The 25,127-nt window shown below is 46.1% G+C and overlaps 1 protein-coding gene across 3 annotated transcripts in view; it reads right to left on the bottom strand.

Moving 5' to 3' along the window:
- The window catches only part of CBLB (Cbl proto-oncogene B), a 192,433-nt gene extending 176,036 nt beyond the window's left edge, over window positions 1-16,397 (bottom strand). The window contains exons 1-3 of one of the 3 annotated variants that reach the window (XM_038408986.2): window positions 16,106-16,397; window positions 14,679-14,858; window positions 2,992-3,242 (exon numbers count right to left, since the gene is read on the bottom strand). In XM_038408986.2, coding sequence (XP_038264914.1) covers window positions 2,992-3,242; window positions 14,679-14,858; window positions 16,106-16,192 — 518 coding nt within the window. In that variant the 5' untranslated portion in view covers window positions 16,193-16,397. Of the gene's footprint in view, window positions 1-2,991; window positions 3,243-14,678; window positions 14,859-15,741; window positions 15,959-16,105 lie in introns of those variants that run through there. The other 2 variants (XM_038408994.2, XM_043510868.1) reach the window with 2 other exon arrangements.
- Window positions 16,398-25,127: the final 8,730 nt, after the last annotated feature.

The raw sequence follows: 25,127 nt of genomic DNA, 5'->3' as shown, positions 1-25,127 counted from the left end.
GGTCATCAAACTGCTTTTAATCATTTTTGTTGTTGTTCATTTGTTTGAGAACTGACTTGATTTCAAGTTGACAACGCCCTTTAAAAAGGTGTGGGGGAAAGAGGGGTAATAGAAAAAATTAAGTTATTTTATGTTCTCACAGCACTGTCAATAAAAATGCTCAATGAGGCATGAGTTGAAGTGACATCTCAATCTTTAAATCTTTAAAGCGTTCAAAAGCTTAAAGTCTTAAATTGTACAGTATTTCAGAATTAAGTCTGTGTAGAAAAATATCATTCCAAGGATTAGTCATTTAGCAGTAGCAGCTTCTTCCTGGTTAGATTCTTATATGCATGTTATCTTAAGAAAGAAAAGGCTACAAAGAAAAATTGGACTCCTTTAAATATACTAGCATAAAGTGATACAACTGCCTAGCATGGATGCAGTTATACAAGTATAAAGTTGTTACAGCAGTTTGCTTATTCCAGTCAGAGAAGGGGAATAGGCTATACCAGTAAGACACACCTTTACGCCAATACAGCTAGATCCATACGGGTGTTGTGGTTACCAATTTAACTATTTAGGCAAAAAAATCATATCCCTAACTGAAATAGTTAAATCAGTACAAAAATTGCATGCAGACCACAAATTCTCATTGTGTCTAATGTACACACACCAGCACTGCCTATTTAAACAAAAGTAACAGGTGAACCACTGAAGATTTGGTATTTTTACTCTTCTATACTGTAGTCGTCCCATTTCCTACCTTCACTCCATATCAGACAAGCAGAAGAGGAGAATCATTACTTCCAGAGGTACTAACTCACAACAAAACTTCGACTAGCTACGGGTGGCCAATACACTGCCTTGATATGGCTTGCTTTTCAATACTTTTTCCAAGGTCAACTTATGAGAGTGACCAAAAAAAACCTGATAGTTAGTAAAAGGTAGGAGAAGGAAATGTAGAGTTCAATACACCACCTGCTTCACAAAACACATTTGTGTCACCATCATCACTATTATCCAGAGTTTGAAGTAGAAAACTCAAGGGAAACCCCTCTAACATCCATTCTAACCTACATAGTCACTAAAGGAAGGCTTGAGTGGCAATTCAACAAAAAAAACCCTTCAAAAACAGACTCCAACAAGAGACTGCTGAATTGGAATTAATTTGCAAACTGGATACAATTAACTTAGGCTTGAATTGGGAGTGGATGGGTCATTACAGAAAGTAAACTATTTCCCCCTCACCGTTCTTGTCAATTGCTGGAAATGGCCCACCTTGATGATCACTACAAAAGGTTCCCCCTCCCCCCGCTCTCCTGCTGGTAATAGCTCATCTTAAGTGATCACTCTGGTTACAGTGTGTATGATAAAACCCTTTGTTTCATGTTCTCTGTGTATATAAATCTCCCCACTGTATTTTCCACTGCATGCATCCGATGAAGTGAGCTGTAGCTCATGAAAGCTTACGCTCAAATAAATTTGCTAATCTCTAAGGTGCCACAAGTACTCCTTTTCTTCATACAAACCATACCAGGCTTTGTTTTTGAAAGAAGGGACACTGAAAATTGCTTTAATTTATTGCAAGTATTGTAGCAAACCCACAACAATGCTATGGGGAAGTCAAAATAAAATCTGTTTACATAGTGCAGTCTTTTAAGTCCAATCTCCCCCTTACCATAAAAGTTTTCATTTCCTTTGTAGCACAATGACTTCTGCATATGCTACCAACGGAATGCTAAAAGAAGAAACCACAGTTGCATTTTGGTCACATTACCTCCAGTGAAAACATCCCTTCAGATGCTTATGGACCCATACTAAAGATGGTTAAGACAGAAGAACTTCCTTACCCCTAAAATAAGTCAAATATCACATTTTCTTTCTTTCAGTAAACTAGTCTGAAAGTCTTCATAGACATGCAGTGTCTCAAATGTAATCAACTGCAGGTGTGGGAGTGGGCTATTTTTTTATTCTCTAGAATTTAACCAAGTTTGAGTAATATTTGGGATTGCAGTACATCATAAAGCCTTGGTCTTTTAACGCTCCAGCAGGTTGGTCAGGAAATCATTCTAAATCAGTGGTAGCAACAGCAGAGAGACATCTACAAGAACTTGTTCATTTTCACTGCTTCTGTCCATATAGTTTCATCAGCACTGAAACTGTTTACTGCCGCACTGGTCCTGAATTCAGGTGCAGAAAGAGTGGCAGGGAGGCAATCCTCCATTTCCCCCAGTAGGCTATAACCCTAAAAATACATCGTGTTTGTTCGGATAAATCTAAAGAAGATTCCAATGAAGTTTCTTGCATTATGGAAGCGCAGACCCATGATACAAGTGCACCCCATACATTCTTTTTCTAAACCAGAAGTGAGCACCCGGTAAAACTGAAGAAATAAGTTAAGCTAAAAGCTAACAAGTGCACACTAACTGCTACACAAATAAACAGCACCACAGCGTCCTGTTAACAGCACCAGCTCTTAGAAAAGCAGAAATCAGGTAGACCTTTCAAAAGGCTACTCAGGACTCAGCACCATTCTGAAGGATCAGCACCCGATGCAACCTGTGATCTCTCCGAAAGCATTCTAAGCATTACACACTTTTGTTCCATTTTATTGCTGTGGAAGACATCAGTCAATATTCGTAATGGATCTCTCAATTTCTCTTTGTAAGAAGTAGATTACGTTGGCACTGCTCTAACAACAGGGTCGGTCTCTCTCTCCCAGGAAAGGAGCTACACATTGTAGGTCAGCTGAAGGAGTAATTCTAAAGAAATAGATATTTTATAAAGGAAATGCACTTAGTTTTAAGTTCACGTACAGTGACACAAAGAGTACCTAGTGGAACAAAACCAGTTGAATTACTGATTGACCAGCAGGGTCACTGCATCCAAACAATAAGAATTTTCCTCTTTAAATAACTAAGATGTCAAAACATTATGGATATAGATAAACAAAGTTAAAAATGCAGACAAGCAAGACAATCTGCATTGATGTGTAAATATTTCTCTTACCTGTCCTGAGACTGTTCCTCATACATCCGCTCCTTGCCTTCTTTAAAGAGTCTTATAGCCCGTTTTGATTTTTTCATGAGACTGTCAATGTAGATTTTAAAATATTCATTCTCACTGAGTTGTGCAAGTTTCTGGTTGTCGTCACAGTTGCCCAGTATAAGTCGCAAATGTTGATAAGTGTCTGGTAAAATGTCAAGTATGTAAGGTGGGCTGTTTTTCAACTGAAGTTTGGGATTTTGGCACAGTCTGACCTAGAAGCAAAAACAACAGCGTTTAAAAAGGCACTCTCTGATCACTCCACATCTGAAAGAAATGTGTAGGGGCAAAAAATGATTTGACATCTTGAAATAAGCAGAGGCAAGTATACTTCTCAGGCCTCCAAGTAGGGAAGGTCTAAAAATTCTGCTTTAACTTATATCCCATACAATGCCACGGAGATCATTGTTATTGTCTAGTTTATGGAGAACTTAACCTTCTGTTGGCATTCGTAAGAATCAACAAGTAGTTCTAGCCACTTCTCTCCACATTTTATGCATGTGTTCCTTTAATAGGAGCGCCTTTGCCTGCCTGCCTGCTCTGCACCATATATACTACAGAGACACTAAAAAAGGCTTTACTATAAACTCAACATTTGCAACTTCGGGGTTCTACTAAAAGATGGCATCTACATGCACCTTGAGTCATTAAGTTTTTAAATGGGACCCATTATATATAAACACTTCAGTTAATTTCCTTTTAAAAAAAATTGACAAATGGAATATGCTTCAAATGAATAGTTAAATTTCTATTTTGTACATATTTATTTGAATAAAATCTACCATACAAAGTGCTTCTTACACCAACCACGACAGCCTGCTCTTCTATGGGGAATGCATGTACTTATTTAAACTACTACCTTCACAATTTAATTGACTTTTTTAAACTGTCTTGTGATCTTGTTAGCTCTTGTAACTAAGTAGGTTTAGGCCTGACCAGTCTTGGATTAAAAAAAAAAAATAATCCAGGTAAATCCAGGTGCTGTAAGAAATTGTGTTAATGACCCGGTGGGCAGCATGCTTCAGTCCAAGCTAGAACTAAACTAATGTCCCATATGTTCGGAGGGGATACTGTGCCACCAAAGATGCAAACTTCAAGATGACGCTCATTATCCACTTTGAAAGAGTAGAATTTTAGTCCTGTGTTCTGACCATATACCAATTAAAGGCAGTTCTATTCTGGATACCTAAATTCTCCTGTAATTTCAATTGAAGATGGTATTTTATTTCATTATTCTGTTCTAAATTACTGTATAGACTTGACATACACTTCCCTAGAGCTGCTGCATTCCACCATACAGATGGCTGTATTTCACTAATGAACTAAGTGGTCCCTGTATATGTGATTCTTTATGTAATTACTGTAGTATACATATGTAGAGCGTGTGCATATGTATATAGTAAATCAATGAAAATACTTATAAGAAAATAAATTGTAGTGTCATATACAGGTTTTATAGGCATGAGTTGAGGATTGCTATTTTATTTTTTAAGGTAATGTGGCTAAATCACATTTAGCACTTGCTGGAGCCTCAGGAGCCTGCACACCCATCCCAGGAAAGGAGCAATAGAGAGGTCCTCCAAGCAGTGTACAGTGGCTGTAGGAGAAGAAGCCAATCAGAGAAGCTGCAAGCTCATATAAAAAGGAGCTGTAGGGCAGAGTGAGTGCAGTCTGCTTGCAAGGACTGTGGGAGCAAGAGATGCTCCTGGCTGGCTGCGAGGACTAAGGCAGATAGTTGCTAGCAGGGACCAGGGAAGTGAAGGAATAGTTTCTGGCCAGCCACCAGGACTCACTGAAGACAGGCCCAAGGAAGAGACTGACTGTGGAACTGTTACCCCTGGAAGGGAACTGATCTAGACTGACCCAGCTGGAGAGCCAGGGTCAGAAAACTAAAGGGCAGGCGACGAGCCCCTAGGGAGGAAGCCATAGGGTGCTGCTCCACCCCAGAGTAGTAACCTTCATATGTAAACTCAACAACTAGCGTACCGAGATCGGTCCTCAGTCGGCCCTACAGGGCCTGAGCCCAGGGAGGGCTACAGGGACAGTGTAGGTGGCTGAGCCAGAGGACTGAGTCGCTGAAGACCCGACGAGAGATCCAATCGGCTGGAGGGGTAGCTTGTGAGAGGTTTTTGCTGCCCTGCTGAACAGAACTAAGAGATTGCAGGCACTGAGAAAGGGAGTGCTCATGAGAAAGGGGGTGCTGACCCTGTTACAGTAACTAAATATGTTTTTTAACCTTCAAATATTGCCTGGGACAAAATTTCCATTCATACTAATGTCATGACTTCAAAGTCCAATATCATGGGCAATTCCAGGGGAAGAGACATCCCTCTAGAAACTCTAAGCTATTTCCTGTGATACAAAGCCTGAATTTCTAGCCCTCCAAAGCCATGAGATACCAAGCATACCTTAAAATAGTCACTAATTCCATGCTGCAACTTAAACTGAGTGGAAAATTCCATATTTGGCAGGAGTGGAGACAGAAGGAAAGCACATTGCAGTTTTTCTGAATGGAAGTGTTATGCACATATATCGTAATTAGGTCTAGGGTGGGTTTTGTACTGGTAAAACGGGTCAAAATTTAATTCAGTTCCGACTTTTAAAACTTATTACTAACCCTAGTAGGCCACAATAGCAGAACTCAAATTTACAACTGTTGATGACAGGTTTCAGAGTAGCAGCCATGTTAGTCTGTATTCACAAAAAGAAAAGGAGTACTTGTGGCACCTTAGAGACTAACAAATTTATTTGAGCATAAGCTTTCATGAGCTACAGCTCACTTCATCGGATGCATTCGGTGGAAAATACAGTGGGGAGATTTATACACACAACATGAAACAATGGGTTTTATCATAAACACTATAAGGAGAGTGATCATTTAAGATGAGCCATCACCAGCGGGGGGAGGGGGGGAGGAGAAATTTTTATATTACAGCGGGGAAACATTTAAACATAAGATTTGTATGAGTTTTCTCCCTTATTTTTCTTGGCCCTCATTCACTTTGTGATTCTGAAATCCCTCCCGTAACAAGTAACTGACACACATCATTTTTACTTCAGATAAAGTGAAAGGGCGAGACTTCAAAGAGGAAAACTGCTGTTGAAAAATACACAAATAGAGGGTGATGACATCCTTGAAGCATCTAGCCCGAGAAAGAGTGCTTATTCGGACAACATATCAGCAAAAAACAAACCCAGAAAGTTACAATCATGCTAAATTGATCCACTTTTTAAAAATTAAACTGAAATTATCTACTCCAAATTCCTCCTAAGGAAAGTGGATGATTAAAATAATTAGTTCTTATGTGGAAAGACATGCTGCACAAGGAGAAAAGTCATACTAGTATAAGTGGAAGAAAGGTGGCTTTATGTATACCAGAAAGGTGAACACACTATTTCACAGGGTATGCTGCCTGTATATACACAAGTTGCTTATTTTGGTTGAGGATTTTCTATGGCTGGATGGCCAGACAGTTGAACAAAGGAGACACTGTGAAAAAACAAGACTTAGTTCCTCTTTCTGATGCTTTAGAAAGTCTTTTTTAGTTCAATACAGTCATATATAGCTAACAACAGGATTCTGTGGTCAATCTGGTTTACCATTCTTCACTTTCTGCAGACTATATGGAGACCAATTACAGAACAGTACTAAGAAAAGGAGTACTTGTGGCACCTTAGAGACTAACAAATTTATTAGAGCATAAGCTTTCGTGAGCTACAGCTCTAATAAATTTGTTAGTCTCTAAGGTGCCACAAGTACTCCTTTTCTTTTTGCGAATACAGACTAACACGGCTGCTACTCTGAGAACAGTACTAGACACTTCAAGATTAGCAAAGCCCTTCAGTTATACGAAAATATTTCTACAATGAAACTCAACTCCTCTTAACTTTATCATTTTAATTTGTTTATCACAAAAAAAGTGCTGGAGTTTAGTTCAAATGCTTAAGAGTCCAAGCACCCACGCACTAAGGTTGTGAAGGATTTTCTACACTTATTTTTATAGTGGACCAGATTGCAGTATGGAGGAAATGTGTCTGTAAAGAGATGGTTGTGTAAACCATATGGCTCCTAGAGTCAGGATGTCCTGAGACTTACCACAAGGGTTCACAATGACAGTAATCAACAAGAAATGACAACAGCTGACGTAAAAGGCTTCCTAAAGCAACTAAGCTCTCCTAGTACATACCTTTCTGAAAAACAAAGACACACCAGGCTGAGCTTTATGATGCAAACCTCACATTAGCACTAGCATAGGGTACGAGTCAGATCACTGATTACTTTTGTATTGTGACTTGGATTAAGCATGTAGATATTTAGTAAGCATTTAGCCTATCAAAGAAAAAAAAAACATTCAGTAAGTTGAATATGAAACTTTTCCTTGATTGAGGCAAGTTAACATGTATATAAGATCCTTGAGGTAGCCTACTCATAACAGGATAACATATTATACCATGTTTAATCACTGTGATACTGGGGCACCTTCTTCCTTCTAATGCATGGCCAGAGTATGCACCCCATCCTATCAGAAACAGATTTTGTCATAGTGATCTTTCTATCTGTAGCCTCCAGGCTTGACTACTGCGGTTCACATAGAACGACACTCTCACTCTGAAAAACCAACTACAGTTGGAACAAAAATGCAACAACCTATCTACTCATCAACATGGTTCACATCAACATGGAACACATCACTACACTTCTCCATGCTCTCCATTAGATATAAAAGGGCAAACTGATATCTTCTCTCACATTGAGATTTATTTTAACTCCAACAATGAAATAAACATGATTACATTATTAGTAAGATGCTACCCAAAGTGCAGAATTAAACGGGGTTCTTATATTCAAAGGTTTCCATGGGACTGGTCAGAGCTACCCTAGACATCACATCCTCTTTTTCCCACCACTCTGACTTCCCTTCACAGCTTCTTTTCACTGGCTCAAACAGTCAGTGTGGGAGACCCTCATGAGATTGGAGGCAAACTTTCAGGGGAACTGGACCTAGACTATGGAATTTGTCTCTGAAAGAGAGACAGAATACAACCTTCAAGGGCCTTAGGCCCAAATGCAAAGCTTATTTCTTCTATGTAGCTTTCCCTCCCAATAGCTCTTCTCAAAAAATTAATCCTACACATATAAAAAAAGGTGATACCTATTCAAATTCTATCTTACTGGCAAGGAAGGGAAAGAGAGCATTCACTTTGTTTCTCTTTAACTACATGGGAGGTGCTCATAACTATGCTGATGAGAGTCATATACAGTAAGTACCTAGACACAGAACACTTTGAAGTAGTAGGATAACATTTTTTTAAACAATTATGACTAAGTTAGACAGTGTTTTAAAGTCTCTTCAGATTAGAGGGAAGAGATTTCCATTGCACCTGTTTAGCCATTTGATTTAATGTAGAAAACTGTGTTCTGTTTGCTGCATGATGATCTTTTTGAAAAATTATTTTTAAAGGTCAGTTTTAATGCTTTGATAAAACAGCTTTACACTGTCAAGCAAAGCACAGCAACACTTACACACCAGGATATGTTTAAATGCCAAAATGCTGGTCAAGGACCATGTGAGAAAAGTTACTAACGGCAACAGAATAAGTTATCTGCTGATTATGACTCCTACTAAATTCTCTCTAATCAGCTGAACCCAACGGACATGACAATTAAGAGTATCAGTGACTAGTATATTTCCAAGGTTATAATTTGAAAGGCTCTACTTAACCCGCATCTTCTGCCACACAGTGCAGAACCACCACAAGATGCAAACAAATTGGCTCAGAATACCACACACGAGTTGAAAGTGGCTACGCAGCAAGATATTGTAACACTTCTGATCTCCAGAAAGCCACAGCACACACAATCCCAAAGAACGAATCCTGAAGAACGAAATGGCGGATTGGCTACTGGGAAAATGGGGCGATCACAAGATGCAGAATCACCCATCAAAGCCCACTGCCCCCAAGACAGCATTAACTGTCAATGCATTGGCATTGTACATTGCAGATAGGTACAATTACCAAGAAGTAGAAAAAAAGACATCTGGAAGAGGCCATCTCACCAGAATGGATGAAGAGGCCTTTGCTATGTGACTTCTACCCAAGGGAACAGTGGGTTCTCATATCCTGGATTCGACAGCTTCCATACTGTAACAGTGCTTGTTTTAATATGAGCACAGGGATGCAAATATAGCGGTGTTACTTTAAAAGCAAAAAGTGCAGTACTTTGATAAGCTGTTCATGCCTCATATCTGCCACATAGATATTCAGAAACCAGCAAGGGAAACTTCCCTGGTTTTTCACCTGATTTTCTGTGTAACTAATTAATTTTTTATCCTTTAGCCCCCGCTCCCCAACAAGAGAGGTGTGTGGCCATAAGACTTTCAATCAATATTTAAAACACAGTGTAAGGACCAGTTCATATACTGAAGAACGCTGTGGTTATGATTTACTTAATTGGTTCCTTTGTGGTACTGTGAAGTTAAGTGACTTGGGAGGTTCTACATTTCAAATGTTATTGAGTGTTATAAAGAATAATGAATGTATATACTGGGTTTCACACTTGTTAACTGTACTCAACAGAGACACTGGATGTTAGAGAAAAAAATTGGATTTTGGCATCTCCTCATTTTTAAAAAAGATGTACCACTTTTAGTAATGTGGTTTTGCATAATCACAAAGCCAATAGTGCAAGCTTTGAGTACACATTGTGCTTTGCTCTTAGACTATATTAAATAGCAAATTAAATTGCTCTTCCTGCTTTCCATTCTGGATAAAATTTATGGTGTGGACCATGATAAAACAACAATACAGTTTATATATGAATTTTACTTTCTATCCTGCTACTTAACTCTATTTCCTCCTAGTACTTCAGAGTACCCTGCAGTGATTGAAAGTTGAAGCACTCATACATGGGAGCACAAATATAATCTTCTTTCAAAACATTTCACAATTTCACTAACTTGAAACACTTAAAATTAATGTGAACTCCCAGCTCTTAATAGCCAGACTATTAAAGGTGTTAATCTACTCTCATATTTACATGGTAGGTGTTTCCCCTGCTACTCTCAAGATAAAGGCATGCTCCTTATAGGAATGTACTTTTGTTTTCTAGATTCTGAAATCTATTATGCTTATGATTTTGCTGCAATATCATCAGATGTTAGAAGGCCCTTCCAACATATCTTCAATACATTTTATAGAAAGACTTAAAATGATTTGTAATTATAATTTTATTACTGCATCAATATTAACTGAATCTGAAATTTATTCTCATATGTAGGTGCTGCATCTTATTTTGGGATAAACAGTCATCCACTATATCAAAGAATTAACTTTATTATGAGCCCAAAGATATCTGATGTATTCACTAGCACAAAACTACCACTGAAAGTATGTCCAGCTTTCTGGAACATGAAACAGGAGCATCACCCAAACCTTGGTATTGTACAAGGTAATGAAATAAACCAATGCTCAAAAACATTTTGATGCAACTACTGCTTGTCCATTCAAAAATAGGAGTTTACACAGAAATACAAAAGACCGATTGATATTAAATCTATTGTTAATCAGAAGTTGTTAAAAAAACAGAACTTCTCTCTTTTTTCCACCAAATGCATCCGATGAATTGAGCTGTAGCTCACGAAAGTTTATGCTCTAATAAATTTGTTAGTCTCTAAGGTGCTACAAGTACTCCTTTTCTTTTTGCCAATACAGACTAACATGGCTGCTACTCTGAAACCTCTCTTTTTTGTGTATCAGTAAACTTTATAAAAAGTAAGTTTAGATTCAGCTTGACACTGCCCCACATGCACTGATTTGTTTACTTGTAACTACAAGACTCAGTAGAGACTGCATCAGGAACAATTAATTTTGTATTTTTCACAAGTAGTCTCAGTAGTAAATATTTACCAGAGGGGACTTTATCTAGAATGTCATGCCATCACATTTTGTTCTATCAATTTTGACAGGATTCTTTCAACTACCAAAGGAAAGTTGTGGGGGGGGGGGGTTTAAAACTGGTACCAAAGATTTCAAGGTGAGATACTGTATATGAAGTTGCAGCCTTAATCCTGTTCTCGGAGCTAAAATATAAAACCATGAAAAAACAGATTTATGAAGTCTCAAAATTGACAGATCCTTAACTATAACAATTCCAAGTCATGGCAGGTAATATGCACATGAAGATTTGCTAATGAACTTTACATACTGCATTACGTATTCTCCAAAAACCCTAATCCCACAATATAGTTATTTAACTTTGCATATTTTTAACAAGAGCGATCTGTAGTACTGGATAATCCCACAAGGCTTGTAAATAGAGCAACAAATATGTTTTGCTACTCAAGTTACTTCATATATGGAATCTCAACTGGTGACAAAGAGCAGGGACAGCATGGAGATGAGCATAGGAAACAGAAACCAGAAATGCCAGAGATCTAAACCCAGTCTTGACAGTGGTTCTCTGTGTCCTTGGGCAAAACAACTTCTCTGTCTTGTTCTTTACAGATAGAGAAAGAGGAGAGATTATAGTTGAAGACCAATATTACCACTAGTTATTCAGGCCTTGAAACCACAGTCTGATCACTGAGTGGGGACCCTATGATTATGCAGAGACTCACTGAGTTCACTGGGACCCTGTGTGGGTATGCATATGCACAGGTTCACCAGACTGCAGGATACAGGCCCACGACAGTATTTAAACCAACAGTTACTTGGGAAGGTTTCTAACTATTTCTGGTTTTAATCCCTGGTTTTGATTTAACTAGAGGAGAAATTTACCTTCCATTGCCTACTGCTGAGAAAGGCTAGAAGACTTAACATTGGTTATTTGCCAACACATTACGTTTATTCAAATGTGCTCTCTTCACTACAAGTACCAAATGCTTAACTCAAGCAAGTTACAGCATTTGGACACCATTACATCACCCTCTCTGGTATACTTTAATGTAATTTGGAAATAAAATTTGATTAACTGCCAGCATCTTAAAGAGGATACAATGAAGATCAAAACTGAGGACACTTATCCAGTGAAACCAAAAAGAAAACAAAGTGCAGCCTTTCCAAATAATTCTGCAGAACAGGCCACACAGTCTGTTTTGATGCACTGATGTAGTAATGACAAAGTTATTCTATGAAAGCTGAGTGACAGCAATCCATAAAACAATGAGATTAAGATTCAAACTAACCAAAGGAAAAATGCACTGTAAGGCTTTCTGCATGGACTGACATATTATTGCAAAGAGGGAAATATCAAACTGTACATTCCCTCTATTGTTTCAAACATGATATAGACAGATGCCATCTTTTCAAGATGAAAACATCTTGCTACTGAAGAGTAGTGTCTGTCTCCAAGTGCCTATATTTTTTACATTAATTATGACACATTCCCTGTTTACAGAACTCAACCAAATTCAGATCTGGAAGTAATAGAAACAACTCACTGAAGTCTTTGGAGTAGCACCCATTTACATCACGGTTGCCCTTTAGAATTAGCTTTACGGGCTGTTTTAATAAATAAAAGTAATATTCTAGTGTAGCGGTTCTCAAACTTTTGTACTCGTGACCCCTTTCAAATAGCAAACCTTTGAGTGTGACCCCCCCTTATAAATCAAAAACACTTTTTAATATATTTAACACCATTATAAATGCTGGATGCAAAGCGGGGTTTGGGATGGAGGCTGACAGCTCACAGCACCCCATGTAATAACCTCGCGACCACCCGAGGGGTCCTGACCCCCGGTCTGAGAACCCCTGTTCTAGTGGTATCAGCATGGAATGGCAAATAAGGTTCCAATAAATGATTCTGATCATTCTAGTTTAGCAAGATGCATCAAGATTTCCTAATATTAATAAATATTTTGCATTAAAATGCCTATATTTTAAAAATAAGTGAAATGAACCACAGGGAGTTAACTTTCCAAAGTCAGAGTCAACAAAAGAGTTAGATCCTTAGGACATGTCTAAACTACAATCTTAAATCGACCTAAGTTAGACTGATTTACAGCCAATGCTGCACTTCCACTGACTTGTAAGGGGCAGTGAGGAGGGGCTGAGAGACTGCCCAGACCCCAGCTGCCCTCCCGGGCTTCTCACCTCCTTGGGAGCAGGGGGAAGCCACCAGGGGCTTCTCATCTTCGGTGGGGAGATCCGCAGCTAGAGTCTGGCTGCTGTGCTCCCGGCAGGGAGCAGGGATCCCAGGGGACAGTAGGGCTCCCAATGGGGAGCCTGGGTGACAGCTCAGCTTGGAGCAGAGACAGCAATCTGGCCCAGAGCCATAAAATTGACAAGAATGACAGCTAACCGCCGACGTAAAGACGACACTGCGTTGCCCTAACTACAACAATATATGCCCTACGTCTCTTGTGGCGGTGGAGTTTTATGTGCATGTAGTAGGGCACTTATATCTGCAGGAGCAAGGCTGTAGCGTAGGCACTGCACTTACAGTGCAGCGTAGCTGCATTTTGTCTACCTAACTCTGTAGTTTCAGAGTAGCAGCAGTGTTAGTCTGTATCCGCAAAAAGAAAAGGAGTACTTTTGGCACCTGAGAGACTAACAAATGTATTTGAGCATAAGCTTTCGTGAGCTACAGCTTATGCTCAAATAAATTTGTTAGTCTCTAAGGTGCCACGAGTCCTCCTTTTCTTTTAATTCTGTAGAGCAGACCAAGCCTTAGAGTCACATCTCCCTTGGTTCTAGGGCCTGAGACTACCAGGTATTAAAACCTCAATCCTCAGTCATTTCAAAGGAAAGCTTCCTTGTGCTGATTATCCTCAAAAATCAAGCTCTTACCTACCAAATCACTCTGCCTCCTGGGACTGTTACGCAGACTGTAAACAAACTATTCCTAACTTTAGTACAGCACCTTTTTAGCTAATTTGAACTTAGTCTATAGAAAGCTGTCACTTCCGTTGTGTAGTTTAATAAAATGTGCGACTTTGAGAAAGCAACATGCAGATGCTACAAGATCTATCAACCAATGTTCCATACCCCCAACCAACAATAACTGTCAATAAAATACATTTCCAGTTCCAAAATAAACAGTTAAGCAAAGAAGATGTAAGAGTACTTTTTTTAAAAAATCCATGCAAAAAATGCAGACAAAAGATTTAAAAATAAAGGATTTCTAACTCATCTGTTTACTCCATTAAGGGATAATCAGAGAGTGACTTCCTCAGGCACAATTCTTACCAACAAACATGTACAGTATGCATATGATTGTCATGAGAGTGCTTTATAGGATGATTAGCTTAACTGAAGTTACATGCGCAAGAGGTTTTGTTTGCAGACTGACTAAACACTTTGAAACATAAGGAATATTTGATGCACAAGAAATAAATTAAGCAGTTTTTTCACAACAGCTCTACAAGTCTGAGTTATTTTGAAGGACTATGGCCAACAAGAGCAGAAGGACTTAAGGCAAACATGTACATTTCCCCACTCAAACAAGATTAAAAAAAAAAACCATAGCCAGAGGCCAGCAAAATGAACAAATAGGTTTATCTGACCTAAAATGCAAGTCCTTCTCTTTTCAAACAAGGACACACATGGCAAAGGAATGAAATCTGCAGGATGATGTAGATTCTCACATGGACCCATGTAAATAACTTCCTTCCCCAACAGGAGAATACAATATGTACACACACAAAACTTACCACTTTGTCCATTAGCTTCCAAGTCTTCTCCACAGTTCTGCGGTCAGCAGCTGCTTGCTTGGGGGGCCCCACAGCATCCTGAATAGCATCTATGATGCCCAGAATACGCCCTTTGCGGGGGTTTCCTCCTCGGCCACCTGGGTTCCGGCCATTCAGGGAATTGGCCATCTGGGATCCGATCTTAACAAAAATAAAGAAATAAGAATTATCATAAGGTGTCCTAAAGACATAAAAAAACAAAATCATACAGTGAGGTACCATTTTCTTTCCCCAGTCAGAAAACAACAAGAGTATGTTTGGGAACTGGCTTAACTTTTTATGATGAAGAGTATAAACCCACCTGGGCTGAGTTTACACTGACAAGTGACCCTGGATTTGTCATCAATGTAAACATAAACAGGGTAAATTTACACTTGTGCGTGGACAGACAGACTTTTACCCCATAAACAAAAAACAAACAAACAAACCCACACGTACACAACTGGGGAGTACACAACTTTCTGCTTCCACCCTCCCCTAGCTTCCTCATAAAGAAATAAAAGCCACCGGTGAACTTAACGCTACTGCAGATCACTTTACACTCCCTTGTTGGGTTTTCCAAAGACTCCAATAAACGTACAGAAGATCATGTACACACAGCTCACCAGGGACATAAGCTTGTCACCAGACAACAAAGGCATATGGACTGCCATTTGCCAAGCTAAAAAAAAAAAAGCCAACAAGCCTGAGAGGAGCAAATGTTTAGGACAACAAAATAAGCCATAGGTACGGTGTATTATCTTGTATAAAGAGTGAGAGAAACTGAAGAAGGGGGAAACCCTGAAGACCAAGAAGGAAATTTCTTCTGTAAATCCAAGCTCCCTGAAGCTTTGTGTCACAGGAGAGACAGCTTTGCCCCCTTCTCTGGCCAGTCTGAGCGGATGGTGGGGGGGGAGCCCGGGGGGGGGGGGGTTTAGAGAGCCAAAAAAGTAGTACCCCAATAAGTCTTCCCCTCCTTCTTTTCTCCCTCCCACCTTTCGCGCCTGGCTTCAGTCCCAGAGGCGAGGACGCGTCCCCCACCCACCCAGCAGCGAGTTAAATCCCAGCCGCGCTCCTGGCTCCGGAGGTTCTCGCTCGGGCCCCTCGGCAGCCACACGCGCCCCCTTCCCTTCGCACGCACCGGCAGGCAGCAAGAGCAGAGCAAGTGGGACTCTCCGGGGCGTCGCTTGCGGCTCGGGGGCGCCCGCTGCCCCCGCAGGAAAACACAGAGAGTGAATTCACACCATGCTCCCCCCCCGCGCGCGCGCACCCGCACACACACACACACGCGCGCGCGCGCCTCTCGCTAGCCAGCCATGTGGCCGGGGGGCACCGCACAGAACTCCCCCCCCCCCGTCTAGGCTACCCCGCTCCTGGAAAGCGAGGCGCGCGCGCACACACACACGTACAGGCTTCAGCGAAAGCGCCGCTCCACCGCCGGGCTCGGCTCTTCCCTCCTCCTCCTCCTCCCGCTGCTGCTGCTCTCCTCGAAACATACACACACCCCACGAGCCCGGCGCTCACTCCGACGCAGGCGCGCTGGAGAGGAGGCGGGGAGAACGGGCGCTGAGCTGGGGGGGCGGGACCTTAGGGCAACGAACGTTAGCCAATCGGAAGAGGGGCAAGGGTTTGCTTGACAGGTCGGGCCGCAAATGGCTGGGAGGCAAGGCTGGGCTGAACGGGCTAGACCCCCTCGGAAGGCAAGGGAGGGGCGAGGGGAGGGACAATAGGCTGGCCTCCAGAGTAGGATTGAGGAGGGAAGGGGCCAATGAAAGTGCTATCCTGGGGGAGGCGGGGCTAGCGGTGCCGCCTCTTTCCTTCTGGGCTTCTATCTCTGTGCTTCTTGAGGGGGGGAGGGGAGAGAAGAAGCAGGGGCTAAGGGGAGGGGGACAGCTGGGGGAGGAGGAGAAAGGGCAAGTGGAAGGGTGGGGGAGGAAAGGTGAAGGAAGGGGGTGGTGGGTGGACTAGAGAGTCTGGGGTGCTGCAGGAGAGGGAAAGGTGAATTGGGGAAGAGGGGACAGAAAGAAAGAAAGAAAGAAAGAAAGAAAGAAAGAAAGAAAGAAAAGGAGTTGACGGGGATAGATCTAGGTTTTCTATAGGGTGAGGGAGTCAGTCTGTCCTATGGTGAGCCAGGCCCAGAGTATCTGCCCTAAGCCCTCATACACATTGGGAGAGGGCTTTGCTGTTTTACACTGAGGGTCCTGCATCTGGGTAGGGGGCACTTTTTATAATCTGCCCCTCGGATAGAAAGGATTCTGTTGGGCCTGTTTTACTGACATACACTGTGTTGCCAGCCCCAAAGTCAGGTCCTGAAAAGTCATGAGATTTTTAACAATCAATTGGGATATTTTTATTGGCATGCTGGGTTTCGAACTTCTTAAGTGTCACATTTACAGGTATTTCTCTACAGCCGTGAGGGCTGGAAACTTACTTTTTTAAAAATGAAAGCTAAGAGTCTCCCTTAATTATAACTTCCAGGACAGTTAAGAAAAACACCAAATATTGTGAGGCTTGTAATAAAATCGTGATAGGTAATAACAGTGAATACATAAAAACCCATTCTACATATTTATTTGAAAATATCTCTTTTACATCTATACCCCTTGATTCTCACCAGAGCTCTCTCTGAAGGTTTAGTACTAGTAGTGAAAGCTTCTTATCCTCACATTAATTAAATTGTATGTCTCTGAATCATGAGCTTCATGCATAGGATGGATGCAGAATACTGGAATTCAGACTTACCATGGAGATCTGAGAGCAGAATTTTCTCCTTATATTGTTACTCTTAGAGGCTAAAAGTTAAACATTCAATATTTTGATGCAATTTTTGTTTTCATGAAAGTCCAATTAGTTTTGGGATGATTTATTTCCAAGCTTTAGTTTTCTTTTTCTGAAAATCATCTTCAAAAGATGTTCATTCCTGATTGCCCCCTGCCTCAGGATTAAAAAACATTCTGCATTTTTTCTCATTTTAGCTATTATAATAGTAATATTGGACGGGAAGAATGACTTGAGGAAGCTCTTGACAACATCTGTATTTCCAAACTGAGGTCTACCTCATTGTCATTCTTATTTACATTTATCATTTATTAAATACTGTAAATCCAGTTGTCCTTTCTCTTTATTTAAAATGTGTCTAGTCATTGCTTTGGGCACATGTACAACTATAAAATCCTATTCATAAAATCTGTGCTCAGTGGTTATTGTTTCTCTGCATCTTTAAAATAGAAACTGGGAAACACAGTCCTAAGTGCATTGAAAAGTTTCCCATTTCACTATCACCTCTGCAAATAACTTTGCTTCCTGTGCTGATATCCTGGTTTATGACTTTCTCTATAGATGTAGTTTCGAACCTTTTTTTTTTTTTTTTTCTTTGGAGCCATGTGTAAGATACGCTGACTGGTGGCACCTTTCATAACCACGCCCTATTATAACTGCCACCAGATCTTGTTTTGGTTAAATTTTGTTATATATTTTTGGCCTCGTGTGTGTATATAGATAGATAGATAGATATAGTGACAGGGTCAGGCCAGATGGCTATAGGAGAATAATCCTATTGGGATCTGGGGAAGCCCGTCCACTGCTAGAGGATCCCCCCCAGCCTAAAAGGGGAATCCACAGGACCTAGATACCAAAAAATTCCAGGGGACAACTAATGAAATAACAGGGACAGGAGTGTGGTCAAAGGGTCAACGAAGGGAACCGGACGGGGACACCAAGCAGAAAACCCCGGATAGCGCCCACTGCTCCTCAAAGGCATCAAGAGAGTCAGAGGAAACCACCAGAGGAACTCTGCCCGGACACGTGAACGGACCGAGTATTGGAAATAGGCCCCACAGTCACAGGAGATTCCATCAGCCAACCTCCTCACTCTGGTTTTATAGATGCTATTAGATGCTATATATTATTAATATATAGCTATTTTAGCTAGCGCCAGGAGGAGGTTGACCAGGAGATCCCGTGACTTTGTGGGGCCACGGATAGGGAGTGCATAAATAAGGTGAGGGGAAAAGTGCAACCAAAACCATAAGAAAATATTGGTGAGGAGCCAGAATAGAGGCTGCAGCCTGGCACACTCCACGTATGTGTGTGCCAGGGTATCCCTCACGCCGCAAAAGGGGCAGGTGTCTGGGATTGAGGTGAACCGCACCAAGAACACGCCTGTGCTCACGCTTCCGTGAAGGAGCCGCCAACTGACATCCCCAGGGGGCCTCGGGACTAAGGTGGAATATAGGCTGGCCCACCCGGGCTCCTCACCCTCCAAAAGGTGGCAGGAGGTCTCACCATTTTGTATCGGGACGGGATATGAAGGTGAGGGCGTGAAGGGTGTGGAGCACGAGTGTGTAGAGATGTTTTCTTGGTGCAGTTTGAAAGCAGACCGGCTGCATCTCATGCAGCTGGCTTCCAGTGAAGGGGTGAAGGGGTCGGTTGGGTCCACGGGGCAGGGGTCCAATTAAAAGGTCCGGCGGGTCTGGGGTAGCGGGTGGGCGGGGTGTGCCCTCGTGCAGGACCTGGTCGAGATAAACCCGAGCAGCGGGCGGCAAAGCGGCCTTCACCTCCTGAAGTATGCGCCGGGGAGTACAAGGTCTGGAAAGCCCCATCTGCTGAGCGAGCGTCAGGGGATCCAGCCAGTCTCCCCGGTCATAGTCCAGGAGGCCTCTGACTCTTGTGACCTCTGCCAGGACCAACCTCTGGCACACCGAGCGGGACTCCGCCACCTGCACACGGAGCTGGGGGTTGTGTAGCAGGGGCTCCGCGAGGAGATCTGCCCCCTCGGTGGCTGCCACGGACCTGGTCGTTGAAAATAATTTCCAGGTCCGGAGGAGGTCCTGGTAGAAGACTGGCAGCCCGGAGAGGTCTCGCGGAAGACCTCTCGGATGGAGATAAAGGAGCTGCCGGTCGTATCGGAGCCCTCGGAAGTGGCGCAGGAAGGCGTGCGCCAGTATGCTCCACGCCGGACTACGTGCACCATAAAGGAGCCTCTGCAGGGCCTGGAGGTGGCAGACATGGACCTGAGTAAGCAGACATTTCAGGCCCTGCCCTCCCTCCTCCAGGGGTAGATGGAGAACCCCTGCAGGGAACCAGTGCAGTCCTGACCAGAAGAACTCCAGAATCGATGTCCGGAGGTTGGCCAGGAAACCCAGGGCTGGGACCAGGGTGTTGAGCTGGTACCAGAGCATGGACAGGACTAGTTGATTAAGCACCAGTGCTCTCCCTCGAAGGGAGAGGCACCGGAGTAGTCCTGTCCATTTCCGGAGCCGCTCTGTCACCCCGCCCTCTAAATTCTGCCAGTTCTCTGGCGGAGAGGGATGCATGGCAGAAAGGATCCTGCCGAGATAGAGCAGCGGACCCGTGCTCCACTGGGTGGCCTGAAGCGCAGGTGGGAGGGAGCTCGCCTGCCACCAGTCCCCTACCACCAAGCCAGAGCTCTTGACCCAGTTGACCCGCGTGGAGGAGGCTGACGAATAGATGGCCTGGCAAGCCTCCACCCGCGCCAAGTCGCCCGGGTCCTGGACCACGAGGAGCACGTCATCAGCACACGCCAACAGGACCAGCCGCAGCTCTGGCTCCCTCAGCACCAACCCTGTCAACCTCCTTCGGAGGAAACAGAGGAAGGGCTCGATCGCCAGAGCGTACAGCTGGCACAAGAGGGGGCACCCCTGCCGTACTCCTCGCCCAAAGCTGACCGGTTCGGTCAGGGTCCAGTTGAGTCTGACCAGACACTCTGCGGAGGCGTACAGCGCCCAGAGGAAACCCACAAACTGGCATCCGAAGCCAAACGCTTGCAGAGTGCTCAGGAGATACCCGCGATCCACCCTATCGAACGCCTTCTCCTGATCTAAGGACAGGAGGACGAAAAACAGACCATCCCTACACCCGAGTTCCAAAAGGTCCCGGACCAGATATAGGTTATCGAAGATGCTGTGGCCCGGGACGGTGTAGGTCTGGTCTGGGTGGACCATGTCCCCCAGCACGGACCCTAGCCGCAGCAAGATTGCTTTTGCCACGACTTTTTAGTCTGTGCTGAGGAGCGAGATGGGACGCCAATTTCGTAAATCGCAGAGGTTCCCCTTCTTCGGCAATAAGGCGAGCACAGCTTGCGTGCACGAAAGAGGGAGGACCCCGCTCTGCAAAGACTTGGCTCAGACGGTGACTATGTCTGGACCGAGGACATCCCAAAACACGCAGTAGAACTCCACAGTCAGCCATCCATGCCCAGAGATTTATTGGTGGGCATGCAGCTCTAGCCGGTCTTGGTCGCCCGCGCTGACTGTAGGGAGCTCCTCCCAGAGTACTCTGCAAGCGTTAGGATCGGTCGGATCCAGGGAGAAAAGGCTTGCATAGAAGGCTCTCCCCTCCCGTACATCTCCACCGGATCCGTGAGGGGGGTGCTGTCTTCTGCCAGAAGGCAGGTGACGTGTTTCTTGGCCCCCCTCTTTTTCTCCAGGGTGTAGAAAAAGTGGAAGCCGCGATCCATCCCAATGGTCCCCGAGGGTCCGGAGCTCGTCCCGCTTCTCCCAGCACGCTCCACAGAGGGGTGGATCCTCGGGGCTGGCGGCCAGACACCTCTCCAGCTCTAAGACCTCCTGTTCCAACTGCTCTATCGCTGCATCCCTCCGTTGGCTGGCGCCTCGGGTGTAGTCATGGCAGAAGAGCCGGGCGCGCACCTTCCCTAGGTCCCACCACCGCCATGCCAAGGGAAAGGCACGCCGCTGCCCTTGCCAGGCCAGCCGAACTCCCAGAAGGACGCCACGAAGCCCGCATCCTCCAGCAAGCTGTTGTTGAAATGCCAATAGGCCGGTCCCGGCCTCTCCGTGCAGAGGGAAGCCGTCACAGTGGCTAAATGATGGTCAGAAAATGGGGCCAGCCATTTTGCTGGAGGAGTGGGCTCATGAAAGATGGAAGCGTGATGAATAAATGCGGTCCAACCGGGAGTGGCTCGACAGATGGGCCTCCACCCGGACAAAGGTGAACGTGGAAGTGTCATCCGGGTGGTGGTCGCACCAGACGTCCACCAGGGAGTGGTGTTCGACTATCTCCTGGAGGACGGCGGTGGCAGCCAGGCTCTGCTCGGTCCCCGAGCAGTCCCGCTCCTCGAGGGTGATGTTAAAGTCCCCTCCCAGGACCAGGCACTCATGAGGATCCAAGGTGCTGAGGAAGGCGGATGCCTGCTGATAGAATTGCAGCTGCGTCGGGCTCGCTGCCGGGGCATAGATGTTGACTACAAGCCCCTCCATGCGGACCCGGAGGTGCAGCAGGCGGCCCGGCACAGCCTTGGAGACCCCCAGCACCTCAGGCCGTAGGTCGGGGGAGAACAGGATCGCCATTCCAGCCGTACGAACTGTGACATGGCTAAAGTAGACCCTGTCCCCCCAATCCAGCCGCCAGGTGTCTTCAGCGGTGAGATCCATATGGATCAGAGTACTCCCCCCGAAGGAAGGAGAGCACCTGGGACCTGCGGACACCCATCCTACAGCCGCGGGTGTTCAATGTTGCGATAGTAAGAGGTGCCATGAGGAGGGCTGGGGGGGATCCTCACCGGCAGGGACGCTCGCGGCTCTCGACAGGCTGCGCAGCAGTCAGTGACCATCCCCGTAGGCGAATAAGGAGTCATGGAAGAGGCGGACCCGCTCGTAGGCCGCGGCGCTCTGCCTCCCGGTCCTTTTGCCCTCCCCCATGAGGGCCCTTGCAGCCTGGAGGATTTGATTAAAGTCCCCCCATCGCTGGAGAGCAAACAGTACTTTGTTGCGGGAGCCACTGATGTCTTCTAAAAACTCCCACAACTCCTCTCACAGCGCATGGGGAGTTGGGGTTATGGTCTCCTGTTACTCCCCGACGGGGCCCTTGGTACAGCCCTGTGGCCCACCAAGACGGGCAGACAGGGTGCGGATCCCCGACGGGGCTCCTGATGGGTTGGCGCCACTAGGCCCGCCTCGAACCCTGGGGCGATAGGGGGCAGCGGAGGGAGGATAGCAGCCGCTGGTCGGTCGGGGCGGGTAAACACAAAGGTCGCTCTCTGGTTGTTATCTATTGGAAAAGGGAAGGAGACAGCCCCAGTGGTGACAATAACATCTCGTAAAGTGGACGGGATAGGGGCAGGAGCGGGGCAGGGTTAGAGGCGAGATTCTGGGCTGGGACAGGGCTCTCAGTGATGCTGGGTGCAGGCTCTATGGTGGATTTGGCAGCCACGGCATCAGGAGGTGGACTCTTTTCTGTAGGGCCCCATCCCCGGAAGGAGGTCGAATGCTCCTCACCAACGAGGGGTGCCCCTGGTGGCTCGGGTCCCGGCCGCGTGGCACTGGCCGTCGCCTCAACAGGCTCGGCGGTCCTCAGCGGGGTGCCCTCTGCAGCCGGGTTGATGGAGGAGTCCAGGGGCTCCTCGGAAGTGGGAGCGGAAGCAACGGTTAGGGGGAGGGAGCATGGGGAAAGGGGGGCTGGAGTGAAGTTGCCCAGATCGAGGCCAGCTGGCATAGGGTCGTCCTCCCCCGGGTGACCGGGGTCAGACCCAGGGCCTCGATCTCCTCATATATGGATGGGAAATCATTTTCCGCCACCCCGGGATTCTCCCTGCCGGCACCTGACGCGACGGTCGCCTCGGGGCACACTGAGGTTTCAGATGGCGCCAGGGCAGGGGGGGCTCCCTCAGGGGTCTTGGAGGGGAGGGACTCCCGTGGAGGGGAGATACTGCCTTCCAGTGCTGCCACGTCTTCCCCAGCCGGCTCTGGTGGATGGAACACACCTGTGGGTAGAGCGGAAGGCTCGGCATCGGTGCCCCCCTTCCTCGTCTTCCGGGGGGGCCTCTGCATCAGATGGGAGGAGCGGAGCTCGAGCCTTCTGCTTGCCCCGCTTCCCCTGGACTAGGGCCCAGCCCTCCATGGCATCATCCGGGGGCTGGCTAGCAGGGGTCATATCAGGGGGCAGAGGCGATGACTCAGGGACTCGAGGGGTTAACGGTGGGGCAGCACAAGGGAGGGAAGATTCCCCTTGGGGCGGGTTCTCACCTATGCCCGGCGGTGTCCCTGCCGCACCCTCCTCCACAGGCCCCGCCAGATTGCAAACAGCGGGGGAGGGGCTCTGCCACTTGTCTGGGCATAATTGGGGAGGTGCCCCTTGGGCCCGAGCGGGAGCAATGGTGGACTGGGAAGGAGGAGGGGTGGTTTCGGGTGCCGGGCAGCCAGGGGCGCCAGCAATAATGGGGCCAGTGCCCTGCTGGGGCTCAGGGGTCCCAGATGCCCCTCCTTGCCAGGCCAAGGGGCAGTCCCTCTGGACATGCCCCATTGCCTGGCAGAGGTATCACCGGGCCTCCCCTGTGGAGTAATGAACCCGGTAATGGGCCCCCTGGTAGGGGACTAGAAAGGACCCCTCCAGCGCCTCTCCGTCACGCGCCGCCAGCGGCAGTTGAAGCTGCACTTACCTGCGGAACGAGAGGACGTGACGGAGGGTGGGGTCTTTGCAGCCCAACAGGAGAGGGCTGATGACAGAAAGGGGCCTCCCCAGGGTAGAGAGGGCGGGTAACAGGGCGGCATTGGGAAGAAATGGGGGGAAGGAGGTCAGGACCAGGCGGATGCCCAGGTCCTCTAGCGGCTCCAGGGGGACGAACACGCCCCCTTCTGCCAGGCCCTTCTCCACCGCCTCCTGGGTGGCGGCCTCTGATGCTAAGAAGAAGACGACCTTGCCATACATTTTGGAGGCCGCCACAATGGCCGTGGGCCCAACCACCCTCATCAACGCCCGCACGCAAGTCTCCACGTGGGACGAGGCGGGCACCAGAAGGCAACGGATGCCGTGCTTCCTGGTCATGGTGGGAAAGGGGCCCTGGCTGCTATAGATGGTAGTGGAGGCGGTGGACGGGAGAGACGATGTAGCAGCAGGCGGGGGGGCTGCCGCCACCTGGAGGGACACCCGCAGAGCTGGTGGAGGGAACAGCGGGGAGGGACGCCCCAGCTAGTGGTGGGGTCAGGGCATTGGAACGTTCTGGAGACAATTAAGACAGGCTGATTAGAACACCTGCAGCCAATCAAGAAGCTGCTAGAATCAATTAAGGCAGGCTAATCAGCGCACCTGGATTTTAAAAAGGAGTTCACTTCAGTTTCTGGTGTGCATATGAGGTGTTGGGAGTAAGAGGCACTAGGAGCTGAGAGTGAGAATGCGGACTGTTTGAGGACTGAGGTGTACAAACATTATCAGACACCAGGAGGAAGGTCCTATGGTGAGGATAAAGAAGGTGTTGGGAGGAGGCTATGGGGATGTAGCCCTGGGAGTTGTAGCTGTCACACAGCTGTTCCAGGAGGCACTCTAGACAGCTTTATTCCACAGGGCCCTGGGCTGGAACCTAGAGTAGAGGGTGGGCCTGGGTTCCCCCCAAATCCTCCCAACTCCTGGAGAAGTCAACTTGGACTGCAAATTCAGAAAAATGGCCAAGCTGAGGGC

Source organism: Dermochelys coriacea, chromosome 1 (genome assembly GCF_009764565.3).
Source record: "Dermochelys coriacea isolate rDerCor1 chromosome 1, rDerCor1.pri.v4, whole genome shotgun sequence".
NCBI classification, from domain to species: domain Eukaryota; kingdom Metazoa; phylum Chordata; order Testudines; family Dermochelyidae; genus Dermochelys; species Dermochelys coriacea.
This window is presented reverse-complemented; position numbering and strand designations above follow the sequence as displayed.